Genomic DNA, 14,234 nt, shown 5'->3' on the forward strand with positions numbered 1-14,234 from the left:
CTATTTATCCAAACTAATGTCATTTATTCATCAATTGTGGAACTTTCAATTTTGGAAAACTAATGATGGTCATACAGCTGTTCAAAAAAGACAATACAATAAAACCCTAAACCTGAGATCAAGAAAGGGCAGAAACAAAACCAAAATGACCTATAGCATCACTCTCCCAGAAAGAGAATACAAAGTCATTCCCCCAAAAGGAAGTACAGTGCTAAGTACTGTGGGAGGCACAGAGGCCTTGTGCTCACAGAGAAGCACCAAGGGGACCTGGAATCCTTCAAGGGAAGGAATGTTATACCTGTTATCCACCCAGAAGCCTGAAGCCGATGTGCCTTCTCTACTCTGGTGACCTTTGCGCTATCTTTGTGGCCAGAGACTCTTCTAGCACCTGACCCTCCTCCAGACCTTTACTGTAAGCTTGTTTTTCTCAGTCAATCTTTATGGACTATGAACCTATCTTTATGGACTTTACAAAGAGTTTTGATGTAGCCATGTCTGACTTGTATTTAGCTTACTTTGTTCCTCAAGGAGATTCATGTATGCTTTCTTGTGCATGCTGGATTGAGTTCATTATCACCAGAATAATTTTTACCAAATTATGCAGTGCTTAAATAGATCTAAAATAAACGACTCAAGGTTAGACTGACTCCCGAAGTTTGAACCAACACTGGCTACAGAGTCCTGTTGAATCAAACTGCATTCCTGCCCCCCCAACACACACACACACACACACACACACACACACACACACACACACACACATACACACACACACACTCTATCCCCTCCTCTGCCCCTTCAACACATGTCCAGGCTTTGGAAGATCACAGCACTGGCTCAAGGAAAGTCTTACAAGTCGTTAGGCCAAGGGTTCCAAGACCATCCAATGATAAAAGAGGACTTAAATAAATGATGCTGAGACAACCAGAGAGCCACAGGCAAAAGGTTTTAACCCTTCCCTGTGCCATAGATAAAAAAGGCAGATTAAAAAAAAAAAAAACTAAATATCTGCTGGGTGGTGGTGGGACATGCCTTTAATCCTAGCACTTGAGAGGCAGAGGCAGGCAGATCTCAATGAGTTAGAGGCCAACTTGGTCTACAAAGTGAGTTCCAGGACAGCCAAAGTTACACAGAGAAACCCTGTCTCAAAAAACCAAAACCAAAACAAAACAAAAACTCACACCTAAATATAAGAGCCACATGAAAACCTTCATCGAAGAAAAGATGATGAGGGGCTAGAGAGATGGCTCAGTGGTTCAGATCACTGGCTGTTCCTGCAGAAAACCAGTTCTATTCCTAGCACTCACATGGTTGGGTTCCATGAGAATCTGATGCAGCAGGCATGCACATGGTGCACATATATGCAGGTAAAATACTCAAACACATAAAATAAATCTAAAAAAAGAAAATGTTTAAAAAGAAAATGTTGGCTAAGTATTCAAAATTTTAGATCTGACAATGGATTCTTAGATATTACAACAAAAGCATCCAAACTGAAAAGCAATAGTGTTTCCAAAGGCTTGACACTATGAATCATTCACCTGAGAAGTCTTGGCTAGGTGTGGTGGCACGTGGGAGGTGGAGGCAGAAGGATAACAAGTTCAAGGTCATCTGCCCCTGCACAGTGAACTTGAGCATGCCAGCAGGATGACATGAGACCCTAGAGGAAGTCTAGTGACTTAGGACTCTACAGTCAGCTAGAGCTGGGGACTGCACTCAGTAGCAGGGAACTTGTCTAGCATGCCTCAAGGCCCTGGGATCAGTCTCTGATCTACCAAAAATACAACCCAGAAAGTTTTCAAGATTGCTCGGGGACTGGGAAGACAGCTCCACGGTTAAGAGCAAATACTACTATCGCAGAGGGCCCCCATTTGATTCCCAGCACCTGCATCTTCTATACAACATAATTTTAAAAAACTTAATTCTAAAAAAAGTTAGAAAAAAAAGACCTGATTTTAAAATGTGCAAAAATCTAACTAGACATTTCTCCAAAGATACACAATTGATCCCTAATACATGAAAATGTGCCAACCATCATTAGTCATCAGAAAAATACAAATTTTAACCACCATGAAACACCATTTGTTACTCACTAAGATGACTAAAAGTAACATAAGAAGCCAAAGTCAGTTTGTAGTCTCAGGAATTTGAGGCCAGCCTGGACAACACAGTAAGATCGTGACTCCTTCAAAAAAAAAGTCAGATGATAATAAGTATTATAAGGATGTGAGAAATTAGAATCCTTGTGTACATCTAATGGGAATAAAAAAAATGGTACAGCCAGTTTAGAGTGGCTAAACATGAAGTTACCAAATGATGAGTAATTCCACTCCTAGGTATATTTCCAAAAGAAATGAAAACTTGTAACTACCTATAAACATACACACAAATGCTCACAGCACTATTTAGAATAGTCAGTCAAAAAGAAGACAGAAACAATCCAAATGTTCATCAAAGGATGAATTGTGTAAAATGTGGTGTATCTGTGCAATGGAACATCACTTAATCACAAAACAGGATGAAGTATTAATTCATAAAATGCAGATGAACCTGAAAAAAATTATGGAAGAGGTCAGTTATAAATTGCTTTATATTGTATGAATTTTAAATAAAATATCCAAAATCGGTAAATCCATACATTAAAAATAGATTAGTAGTTGCTAAAAGTTGAGGATGTTGGAAAACTAGGAATGTGAGACAGGTGCCTTTCTAGATAATGAAAATGTTAATGTGACCACAGCAGCGGATGGACATCTCTGTAAACACAGCAAAACCCTTGAATGACACGATTTAAATGGATAAATTATACTGCATGGGATTTACCACAGTAAAGCTGTGTAAGGAAGAAAACACTTGAACAGGCAGGCAGCAAGCAGGCACTGTTCAACAGGGAAGAGGGAGTGCCTTGGGGCAAGACGTGACAGAGCGCAGGAAACGGAAAGGCAAGAAGAATCTGATGAACGCAGCAGCATCTCTTTCTCCCTCCCATTTTTCACCTCCACCACCGACATCATCACCTATTGCAACCCTGTCAATCACAGAGCTCCTGGGGGTGGCCTGAAGCCCTCCCCACACCAGAGACAAAGGAAAACTAAGCTGGCCTCAGTCAAGGCTACTCTAAAAAGAAAAGGAAGATCAAAGCGCTTCGATGGATGACTACACAGATGATCTGAAGCTCCCCAGAAAGTAAGCAATCCAGGAATAATCAACTTTAAAACAAATTCTGGAAAACTGATCCATTTTAAAGAAAAAAGAAAAGAATTAGAACCTCAAGGCAGGTTAAAAGCAGGAGGTAACATGAGGTTTTTTAGAGACCATTCAAAGCAAAGCAAGAATGAAGCAGTTTTCAAGAAGCTCAGAAGAAAAACGGCAATAAGGAGTTACCACTGTTTCAAGAATTTAGGGGTGCACACAACACAACCCTTCCTGTGGGTCCTTCTAGAGCCTAGCTTCTTATATTTTTGGTTGGGAGCCTAGCTTTTAATGGCTGACCATCTCTCCAGCCTGAGCCTAGCTTCTTAAACTATAGGTCACAACCCTATAACTGTGAAGATTAAAAATAAAAAAGGGGGGGCAAATAAAAAATGTTTCTGACAATGCAAAAGGGGCTGAAGAGATGGAGAGCAGTTAAGAGCACCAGCTGCTCTTCCAAAGAACCCTAGTTCAATTATCAGTACCCACATCAGATGCTAAACCAAGCTGCATTAAATGATTTTCTTATTTTTGGCAATCTATGTCATCTATAACCACCACTGTGAAGGAATATTTCTTTCAAATATAACTGATTTATCTTTAGATGTGCCAAAAAGGTAATGTGCTGTTTTGCTTTGCATGTATGGCCTAATTAGAGGCTACACGTCCAATCACCGTTAGTCTACCTGAAATAGTGAGCAGCTTTGGAGCCACCCATACTCAATCTGCTTGCAACCTTAGGGTACCGGGACCCTAATTAATTAACTATAAAAATGGCTATTATGAGTCCAAATATGTAGCAGATCCAAATCAGAACTTATTAGGGTTTTAACAGAATTTAAATTATAAGCCAAATTTTAAAAAGTCAGAAAAACTAAGGGCTATATTAAGAATGGATACATTTTTCCTTCCAATTTGGGATGTAGAAAGGGACAGAGGGTAAATCAAATTTAAGGGGAAAAAAACCCACAAAAATATTACACAAGAGGCTGGGCATGGTGGGATATGCCTTTAATGCCAGCACTCAGGAGGCAGAGGCAGGCTGATCTCTGTGAGTTTGAGGACAGCCTGTTCTTAGGGCTATGTTGCTATGTTTACTAAAGTTGATAATATATTTTATTCTGAAAGGTGAGTAAGTCTGTTCTGCCAACTTAAAAAAGGAGACCAGAGGACCACCTTGGGTGTTCTTCTTTAGACAATGTCCACCTTTTTTTTTTCTGAGACAGTGTCACTCTTGATCCATCACTGGCCTGGAAGTCACCAAGTGGGCTAGGTCGGTTGGCCACTGGTCACAGGGATCCATCCTGTGGGATTACAAGTATATATCACCATGCTTGGCTTTTTTTATTTTTTATTTTTATATTTTAAACTTGGGCTCTGGGGATTGGGCTCAGTCCCTTGTGCTTGTAAGACAGGCACCTTGCCAACTGAGCTACCTTCCTAGATCCATGGGCATTAATATATTTTCTTTTTTTGCTCCAGCCCTGCACGGACAGTTTTTGAAATAAAATTTCTATTGTAAGGAGTAAGGTCCTGAGATGCATATTGTTCTGATGCAAAGCATTTGGCTTATTTTTAATGGCACTCATCTTTTTTTTAACAGCTCATCAGTATTTCTTTTTTAGGTATACTTTTTGTAGGTATTTTTCTGGCCAAACTACAAGCTTCGCCAATCATTCTGCTCTGTTCTTTTTACTCCTACTTCTCGCTATAAATTTGGCTAAAAGCATTTAGCTGGTAATATTCATGCCACAGCCTGAACACTGTTTTTGCTCTGAAATTTCCTCTACAAGATAAACTGGTCTGTTGATTTAAGCTCAGGCTCCCAGTCTCGGGCATGGATAAAATGTAGTCCTACTGTTTCCCAAAAGGTTAACAGGGTGAGGTGACACTTAGTCCAATTGCCACCAGGATCGTTTCCATGGGAACCTCATCTGCACAGTATTTACTGTCTGCATTCTAATCTGTATTCTAGTCCTCCCAGTCTCTACCAGAATCACCTGCTAAACTGTGCTTTCAGCATCTTAAGCTTTTCCTAGCTTGCTTCTTCTACCTTTTCCAGATTCTTCCCATGAACAAGCTCCCGGGACTGCATTGCACTGTTTCAGGTATAGCTGTAGTCAGCGGCCCTACAATGTAACACCACTTTCTATTAGTCAGTTTTCTCTCGTCACAATAAGTACCTAAGGTAATTTATGTTCAGGTATATTCTGGTTCACAGTTTTGAAGACTTCAATCCATGTTTGATTTGCCCTATTTTTTTGGACCTGTGGCAAGACCACCCAGGGATGGACATCAGTTGGTTCCACTGTACATGGAGGTAGACCTTGGCGTTATCCTTATGATAGTTTTCCAGGCATTGAGAAGGCCCAGTTATGGGCCTGGAGGGATGGCTCAGTAGTTACTAGCATTTACTGCTCCTGCAGAGGATGGAGGTATGGTTCCCAGCACCCAGTGGCATCTTACAATGCCTGTAGCTTTTGTAACAGAAGATTTGAAATCCTCTTCTCGATTACATAAGCACAGGCACACTATGGTGCCCATACATATATGCACACAAAACACTCACAGACATTAAATAAATAAATCTTTTTTTAATTAAAATTATGTAACGGTAGAGATATCCCCTAAGAATACAAAGGAAAAGCCAGACAACCTATGGCAGAGTTGGGGGCCCCTGTAAGGAGTCCTGAACTACGCAAAAATAATGAAGCTGAGGGAGTGAAGTGTAGGCTGCAGGAAGATTCCAGAAAGTCAGAATTACTAGGAACATGGAACACCTGCCAAAGAAAACGACAGGCAGTGTACACATCTGTAAGAGGCTGAACGAGTGTTAAAACAAAAACCTGCAGGTGGGGTCACCCAAACCCTGAGTGTTCACGTCTGTTAGCGAACATCCTGAATACCGGATACAGAAAGGATTTTATGTTTGCCCTGCTGGGGCGTTGCCTTGGGTTTGTCTGATCCCATCTTTCTATTCTCCAATTACTCCCTCTTGGGATGTAAATGTATGCCATTGCTTGTCCCACCACTCTATTTTAGAAGAATGGGATATGCATTTTTGGTTTCTTACAGGGAATCACAGCTAATTCTGCCTTCAGTCTCAGAGACTTTGGACTACTGAGCATCACCAGAACAATGAAGACCGGGAACTCTTGGAGGACTAAAATGTATTTTATTTTATTATTTTTTATTATTATTTTGGGGGGGGTTTCAAGACAGGGTTTCTCTGTGTAGCTTTGTGCCTTTCCTAGAACTCGCTTTGTAGACCAGGCTGGCCTTGAACTCACAGAGATCTGCCTGCCTCTTCCTCCCGAGTGCTGGGATTAAAGGCGTGCGCCACCACCGCCTGGCATTTTTTTTTAAATCTTTTTTTTTTGGTATTTATTTATTTTTACTTACTTACTTACTTACTTATTTATTTATTTATTATGCGTATGGCATGTATGCCTGTAGGCCACAGGAGGGCACCGGATCTCATTACAGATGGTTGTGAACCACCATGTGGTTGCTGGAAATTGAACTCAGGACCTCTGGAAGAGCAGTCAGTGCTCTTAACCTCTGAGCCATCTCTGCAGCCCATGTATTTTATTTTGTGAGGTGGACATGGGCCTCAAGGAGCCAGGAGCAGAATGTCATAGTTTGAGTCTGCAATTTCCCCCCAAATCTTGGTCCCAGCTAGGCAACAGTGGGAAGTGGTAGAAGCCTCAGAAGTGGTGATCAGTGAGAAGTCTTCAGGTCATTGGTACCCTGGTCTCCTCTCCATCTCTCACTACCTGGCCATGAACTGAGGGTTCTATTTGGCCATGATGTGCTACCTTAACACAAACCCAAAGCAACAGGGCCAACCAGTCAGACTGAGACCTCCATAACCATCCCCAAGGAACCTTTCCTCTTTACAACTGGTTATCTCAAGGAACCGATAACAGTGCTGGAAACCTAACAATGACAATACAGCAAAAGCGGTGGCTATGGAAGGACTGCTGGGGGTGGGGTGGCATGGAAATAGTTTCATGGGATACAAATAAACATTGGAGAAATGAGGAGGACCAGTGTAGGTGTAAATTAGACGGATTTAAACTCTGGTAAAACTTTCCCCAAACTCATTATAAAGATTCATCTCAAGGGCTGAGGATGTAGCTCAGTGGTAGAGTACTTACCTAGTATGTGAAAGCCTTGAATTTGATTCCCAGTGCCAAAAGATGAAGGGGGTGGGGAAGTGTCGCACGCGTGGGGGTTGGGGGGTGGGGGTGAGGGGTGGGGGGTGTCTCAATAAAAGAAGTACTATCCCATTTTATTAGTTTATAAGAGTTAATATGATTTATCTTGCATTTCTTCTCAAGTATCAACAAACAAATAAATTTTTCACCTTTTACTTCTCATCCAGAATGATTAAATGAGGTAGACTCAACACACACACTGAGGATATAAAGTCTAAAAGAAACTAGATTTAAAACTGCACTATAATCAAAGAAGTAGCTTACATAACAGCAAGCAAAGACAAAGTGTGTCATCTAAGTACCAGGTGTTATTCAAATGTACATTGTTGTCCTCTACACATGTCGGTTTTAGTTGGTCTGTAAAAGTAAACTGTTTCAACGTTACTTCCCAAAGGAGAAGGCTATGTTTTTTAGGTGCCTTTTCATCCATATGTAAAAGTAGGTAACATTGGCAGTTAATGTTAAAATGTTTGCTTCTTTGCCTGGCCCCTGAAACATACATACTCCATAAGCATTATGCAATCTTTAATGCTATTTTAAAATCACACAATCTTGGATTTGGAATGTTCCTCTTAGAACTAGTATATATTCAAATATGATAACAAATCCCTCTGTATCGTCCCTTACAGTGAAATAGTCAGCCATCCTCTGCTTTAGTATACCTAGTGACAGAAAGCATCACTTTTCAAAACAATTTTTTTTTCTTTTTTGAGACAGGTTTCTCTGTGTAGCCCTGGCTATCCTGGAACTCACTCTGTAGACCAGTTTGGAACAGAACTCAGAACTCTGCCTGCCTCTGCCTCCTGAGTGCTGGGATTAAAAGCATACACCACCACCACCTAACTTCAAAGCAAACTTTTGATTGTTAGGGTAGGCTCTGTTGAGTTCTTCCTTATAATGAGTCACATCTGCCACCTGCTTTACCCTCTTCTACATATTTCAAGTGTTTTATTATTCCCTAAAACCTTCGCTATGCTAAACTGGGCACTTCAGTCCCATCAAAGTATCATCTAATATGCCAACTCTTTTGCTCTCCATCACACAATGGTCCTTGGTTTTCACTGTGACCCCTCAAGCACCTCAGTCAGAAGACACCAATACTAGTACAAGTACATGTAACAATCCAATGTAACTTTCTCTTCCTACAGCTTAATTCCACTGTAAGTAGCATGTAAACGAGCCAATCATCTAGATCCAACAGAACTTCCTGTGACAGAGGGTATATTGTATAACTGTATTTTTCAGCAGGGTAGCCACTAACTTCATAAAGCTACCAAGGCCTTGAAGCATGGCAGAACTGAAAATTCAATGTAGTTTTTACTTAAGTTAAATGTAAGTAGATACACATTGATTTTTCCCCCCTTGGTATGGTACAGGAAACTAAATCCTGACCTCATGCATGCCAGATAAGAACTACCATTGAGCAACATCCCCAGGTCACCTAATATCAAAATTTTAAATCATAAAAATGAAATAGTGTCCTATGTACACACCATGAGTTACTATCTGTCAGTAAAACTACCCCGAGATGGCTCAGTGGGTAAACGTGCTTACTGACATGCCTGATGACCTGAATTTGATGCCTGGAACCCATGTAAAGTGGAAGGAGAGAACTGACTCTGTAAAGTTGTCCTCTGACCTCCACATGTACACACACACACACACACACACACACACACACACACACACAGAGAGAGAGAGAGAGAGAGAGAGAGAGAGAGAGAGAGAGAGAGATCCAATTTCTTAGGCTCTTATGAGCTGGTCATGTTTATCTAATGTGCATGTAACGAGTAAAGGGCTATTAAGACAAAATGCTCATTTCCACTAGGTACACTACTAACTAAGCACAGATGCTGTGAGTGGGGTAAGAGAACCATTTTAGTGGGGTGTGTTGTCGCACATCTTTGATTCCAGCACTTGGAAGGCAGAGGTAGGAGGATCTCTATGAGTTCAAGGCCAGCCTGATCTACAAATTGAAGCCCAGGACAGCTAGCTAGGGCAGTTGCACAGAGAAACCCTATCTTGAGAAGCCAAAAGAAAGGAAGAAAGGGAGAGAGGGAGGGAGAAGGAAGCAAGGGGAAGGGGGAGAAGAGGAAGGGGAAGAAGAGGGAGGGGAAGAAGAGGGAGGGGAAGGGGAAAGGGAAAGAAAGAAAGAAAGAAAGAAAGAAAGAAAGAAAGAAAGAAAGAAAGAAAGAAAGAAAGAAAAAGAAAATCATTTTCTTTGCAAAAGTAAACCCGGTAGAGCCAGCATGGTGGTACACAGCAGTAAACCCAGTCCTCAGGAAGCATATTTGCAAGCACCTTCAGTCTGAGAGCATCCTAGCCTGCAGTGTGTTCACAAGAACCTGACTCAAAAAAGGGTGCTAGGGATACAGCCCAGGGGTACAGCACTTGCTTAGTATGCATGAGGCCCTAGAGTCAATCCCCAGACGAGGGAGGAAAAAGCTGGCACTTCAGAAGTACAGACAGGAGGATCAGAAGTTCAATGGCATTCTCAACTACACAACAAGTTTGAGGACAATGTAGGCTACAAAAGCCACCATTTCAAAACACTAAACTAACAGAAACAACAACAACAAAAAGTAAATGTTTTTAGGACTCAACAACTATAAATTATCGTAATCTTATATATTCAAATATGAATCAAATCTGTTCTTTCTCCCAAATAAATTCCTGATCTGCTCCTCTCTCTGCAAAGCCAACCCCAAATAAAATGTGCTGTTCACTCACTCATTCACTCACTTGTTTCCAACTCCATCCCAGCTGCCAAGCCTAAACTCTGGGGTCCTATACTTGACTTGTCCCAGTCTTTTTCCCACACCTCATACCCAAACCTAGCACTTGCAACTGCCTCTGTCTGAGCTGTTCACACCTCAGCTCTATCCATCCTCGTGGCTGGTCTGCCCCTTCACCAAACCTTTGCTCAAAGGATATTCTGGTGAGGCATTCTCTCCTGCAACTACAAACCCACTGTCCCAGGCTTTGACAGTGGTCATCCTGTGAGGTACTATTTACTTTACTTAGCTGCTTGCTGTAGAAGAAAACTACAAAAAGGAGTGGGTATTTGTTTTGCTCTTCCCTTTATCCCTAGTGATTGGCACACAGAAGTTACTCCACTGCATGCAACGCCAAGTGCCTGTAAGCCAGTTACTCAAGAGGTTGAACAAGGATGATTGAACTCCAAAATTCATGGCTAGCTTTGGAGACATTGTCCTGAAAATCTTTATAAATAAAAGAACAAAGAGGAAGCATGGGGCTGAAGAAATGGCTCAGTGTTGAGAGCAATGGCTGCTCTTTTAGAGGTTCAATTCCCAACACTCCCCTGGCAGCTCAAGACTGTAACTCCAGTTCCAGGGCTTCCAACATCCTCACACAGACACACACGCAGGAAAAACACCAATGCACATAAAATAAAAATAATCAAATAACAATAAAGAGGAAGCATTCAAGTATTCATTGATGATTGATAATCCTACAAACATTGTATTTGAAGCATTCAAGTATACAATGGGTGATTGGTAATCCTACAAACATTATATTTGCAAAATGAAACAGTCAAGGATACAAAGGAAACATAAGTAGAAATTAGAAATAACCCATACATTAAGGAATTGCATTGAAGTTTTTTTTTTCTTTTTACAAATAAAAACAAGTTGAGAAGAGGAGGAGGAGAAGGAGTTGCTCATCTTGTTTTAAGTGGCCAGTGTAGCATTTTAAATGTGAAGAGATGACACTGAGCCGCACACCTTTGATCCCAGCACTCAGGAGGCAGAGGCAGGTGGATCTCTGTGAGTTCGAGGCCAGCCTGGCCTACAAAGCGAGATCCAGGACAGCCAAAGCTGTTACACAGAGAAACCCTGGGGGGGGGGGGGCACTGAAATCCAAGCAAGAAGCAAGTGTCCCTCATAAAATCAAAGCAGGTGGGAAGGCTCTGCAAGCCAAGAAGACACTGCTGAAAGGGGTCCAGTCACAAAAAGATCACTACCTTCCAGCAACCCAACTTATTAGGGCTCTGGTGGACCCCAAATTGCCCTGGCAAGAGCGCCTGCAAGAGAAACAAGTTTGCCATCACCAACCACCGAGCACTGAGTCAGCCATGAAGAAAGTTCTAAAAAGCTCAACTATAGACTTTTTCTAAAACTTTATTTTAAAATATATAACTGATAAAGCTAAAACAGTGGCAGAATTTAGCTTTGTAATTTTCAGTTCTCTGCCTCTATGTAGTCCCTGGGTTTACAGCTGCACACATACAACTTAAGAATTTGTTATCACCTTGAATCCCAGCACTCTAGAGGCAGAGGTAGGTGGATCTCTGAGCTCCAAACCAGCCTGGCCTATATTGCAGAGTTCCATGTCAGTCAGGGCTACACAGAGAAACCCTATCTCAAACAAAACAAAATAACAACAAAAAAAAGAATTTGTTAGCTACACAGTCTCCAGCCCCAGCAGTTGAACCAGCTCTGCAGATGACCCAGGACTGGAAGACATACTCAAGCTTTGGAGAAACTGTTCAAATTTACCAAAGAACAGTTACCACAACATAAGCCAATGAATGACAAGGAATCTATCATTACAGTCTCAAAGAGAACAAATGATGTATCAACTAGAAATCAAACAACTCCTTTCTTCAAATACAAAAGAAAAAGTAAATACTTTCAATCAATTACAATATTAAACCTAAGCAAACCATGAGCACATCTTTGTAAAAAAAAAAAAAAAAAAAAAAATTAAAACCGTAACCCCAGCTTCCAATCTGCAGATCCCTTTACTTCAATATCAGCATGATCACATTTCTAAGACCTCAATGAAATGCCCTAAATTTTAGAGGCTGGCAAGACACTTATGGGAGGGCACTTGTCCAGTGTGTCTAAAACCCCAGGTTTAAACTCAAGCACCACAAAAACCTAAGTGTCTATTTTATTTAAGTATTATTTTTAAAGTGCAGTGGTGAATATATTAAGTACCTGACAGTCCTACTTATTTCTCTCACTCACCCTTTTGCTCTCTATAAAGATCTTGGCATATAACGGACACCGAATTGGCATTCCTGGGGAAAAGATAAGTACTGACTCTGAGAAAATTCAATTTTTTTTTTTATGGTTCCTGCCCTTGAGGTGATTATGAATAGAGTTAAGAGGTAAGGAAGACACATGAAAAGCTTTTCTTAAAAAAAAAAAAAAAGTACAAGAAAATTAAGAACTTCACCTGAAAAACTATGATTATTTTTTTTAATTGGTGGCAGAAGGAACTGTGAATTCTGACCAGAGTGAAACTATGAACTTGTAGTTCGCCTTGGTCTCTGAACCAGACAATGCTCCATTTCAATTTTAAAAGGTACGTGACACAGCATTCATTCCATCCTAAAACTATCATCAAAGGAAGGAATACAATAACTACAGAGAATGCTATTCTTTTTTAAAACTTTCCATACACGCTTTTAAAAGCCAAAGGACGGTCCTGGAAAAAAAAAAGTTAGCACATTTTATAGACACAATGGTCGGCTGGATTCAGGACCTCCAAAGGCTCCAAACAGAGTCTCTTAGGAACAGCATGCCCTTAACAGACAATCAATCCCTTGGCCCCCCGCAAAGAGCCTATACTCTGGACAGCAGCCTGAGAGACTGCTCCCAGCACCCACCCGTAACGGCAGTACTCAGAACGTCCTCTCCCTCCCCTTGCTGGTATCAAACAGCCGCATCTCCCTCCAAAGGAAAAAACAGAGGGCGGGGGAGGCAGAAGAAAGCTCGCAGGGAATAATCGACCGGGGAGGACAGTGAGAGAACCCGCAGGCTGTGAGGGTGGTGTCCCCGCGGTGCCAGCCCAGTCACCAGGAATACAAGCCCGCACTTCCCCATCCCGAAGTCACGCCCCTCGCCGGTTGGACGGCAGACTCCAGCAACAGCCCCGCCACCTGTGCCGCACCCTCTGTCCCCGCATGCCCGCCAAGAGGCGACGGCCCCGTCCCACCCGCAGCCAGCAGCCCCCTTGAGGCTTCTCTCCCCTTCCCGTCCACGGCGCCGAGTGACGGGTCCCGGGGGAGGACACCGCAAACGCACGCCGCCCGGGACTCCCGGTGCAACCGCGCACAGACGCCCTCCAGCAGGCGCAGGGGTGCAGACCGAACGTTCCGGACGGTCAGGCGGGCGTGTGGGGGGGCGGGGGGGGGGACAGCGTCCAGGCCTGGCCCTTCTCCGTGGCCCACGCCGGGCGGGGGTGGCACTTACTGCGGAGGTTGTGGATTAGCTCCGAGTGGCTGGCGCCGCCGGATTTCCAGGCCATCGCGAAGCACACCCGGAGCAGGTACAGAACCACCTTCAGCGCGGCGACGGTCCCCAGCAATTTCCCCAGGAGTGAGACCACCTCCCACACGGTCACCGCCCCGCTGCTGTCCCCGCTCGAGCGGCCGCTGTTACTGCCGTCGCTGCCGCTGCCGCCACTGCGCGCTCCCGGCATCCCCCGCGGCACGCATGCGCTCTGTGACGCCGCGCAGCCCCGGGTGCGGCCGGGCGGGGCCGGAGGCGGGGGGGGGGGGGGGGAGGCCTGGAGAGACGCCGGTAGCCGGTGGGTGGCAGCCGGTGCTGGGTGACCGTGGCGAGGTCGAGGTCGGGCGAGTCAACGCTGCTGGGTTCCCCTTGCTGAGGCTGGCGTCCGATTCCGTCCCGCCGTCGGCGGGGTGGCGTCCTGCGCGGTGGGACTCGTTCCTGGCTGCAGCTCCGGCTGAGCCAGCGCGGCGGCGGGATGGCGGGTCCGACGTGTGTCGCCGCTTCGGGCTCCGCAGTCGCCGCTCCGTCAGCTGTTGCGAGCGGCGGGTCTGCTCCTATG

At 43.5% G+C, this 14,234-nt stretch overlaps 1 protein-coding gene across 2 annotated transcripts in view; it reads right to left on the minus strand.

Annotated features, from left to right (window-relative positions):
• Positions 1-13,991, minus strand: part of Pcmt1 (protein-L-isoaspartate (D-aspartate) O-methyltransferase) — a 35,250-nt gene extending 21,259 nt beyond the window's left edge. For both annotated transcript variants that reach the window (XM_052750985.1, XM_052750986.1), the window contains exon 1: positions 13,637-13,991. In XM_052750985.1, the coding sequence (XP_052606945.1) occupies positions 13,637-13,865 (229 nt within the window). In that variant the 5' untranslated portion in view covers positions 13,866-13,991. The remainder of the gene's footprint in view (positions 1-13,636) is intronic.
• Positions 13,992-14,234: the final 243 nt, after the last annotated feature.

This window comes from Peromyscus californicus, unplaced genomic scaffold (genome assembly GCF_007827085.1).
Source record: "Peromyscus californicus insignis strain IS unplaced genomic scaffold, ASM782708v3 Scaffold_22__1_contigs__length_63687245, whole genome shotgun sequence".
Taxonomy (NCBI): domain Eukaryota; kingdom Metazoa; phylum Chordata; class Mammalia; order Rodentia; family Cricetidae; genus Peromyscus; species Peromyscus californicus.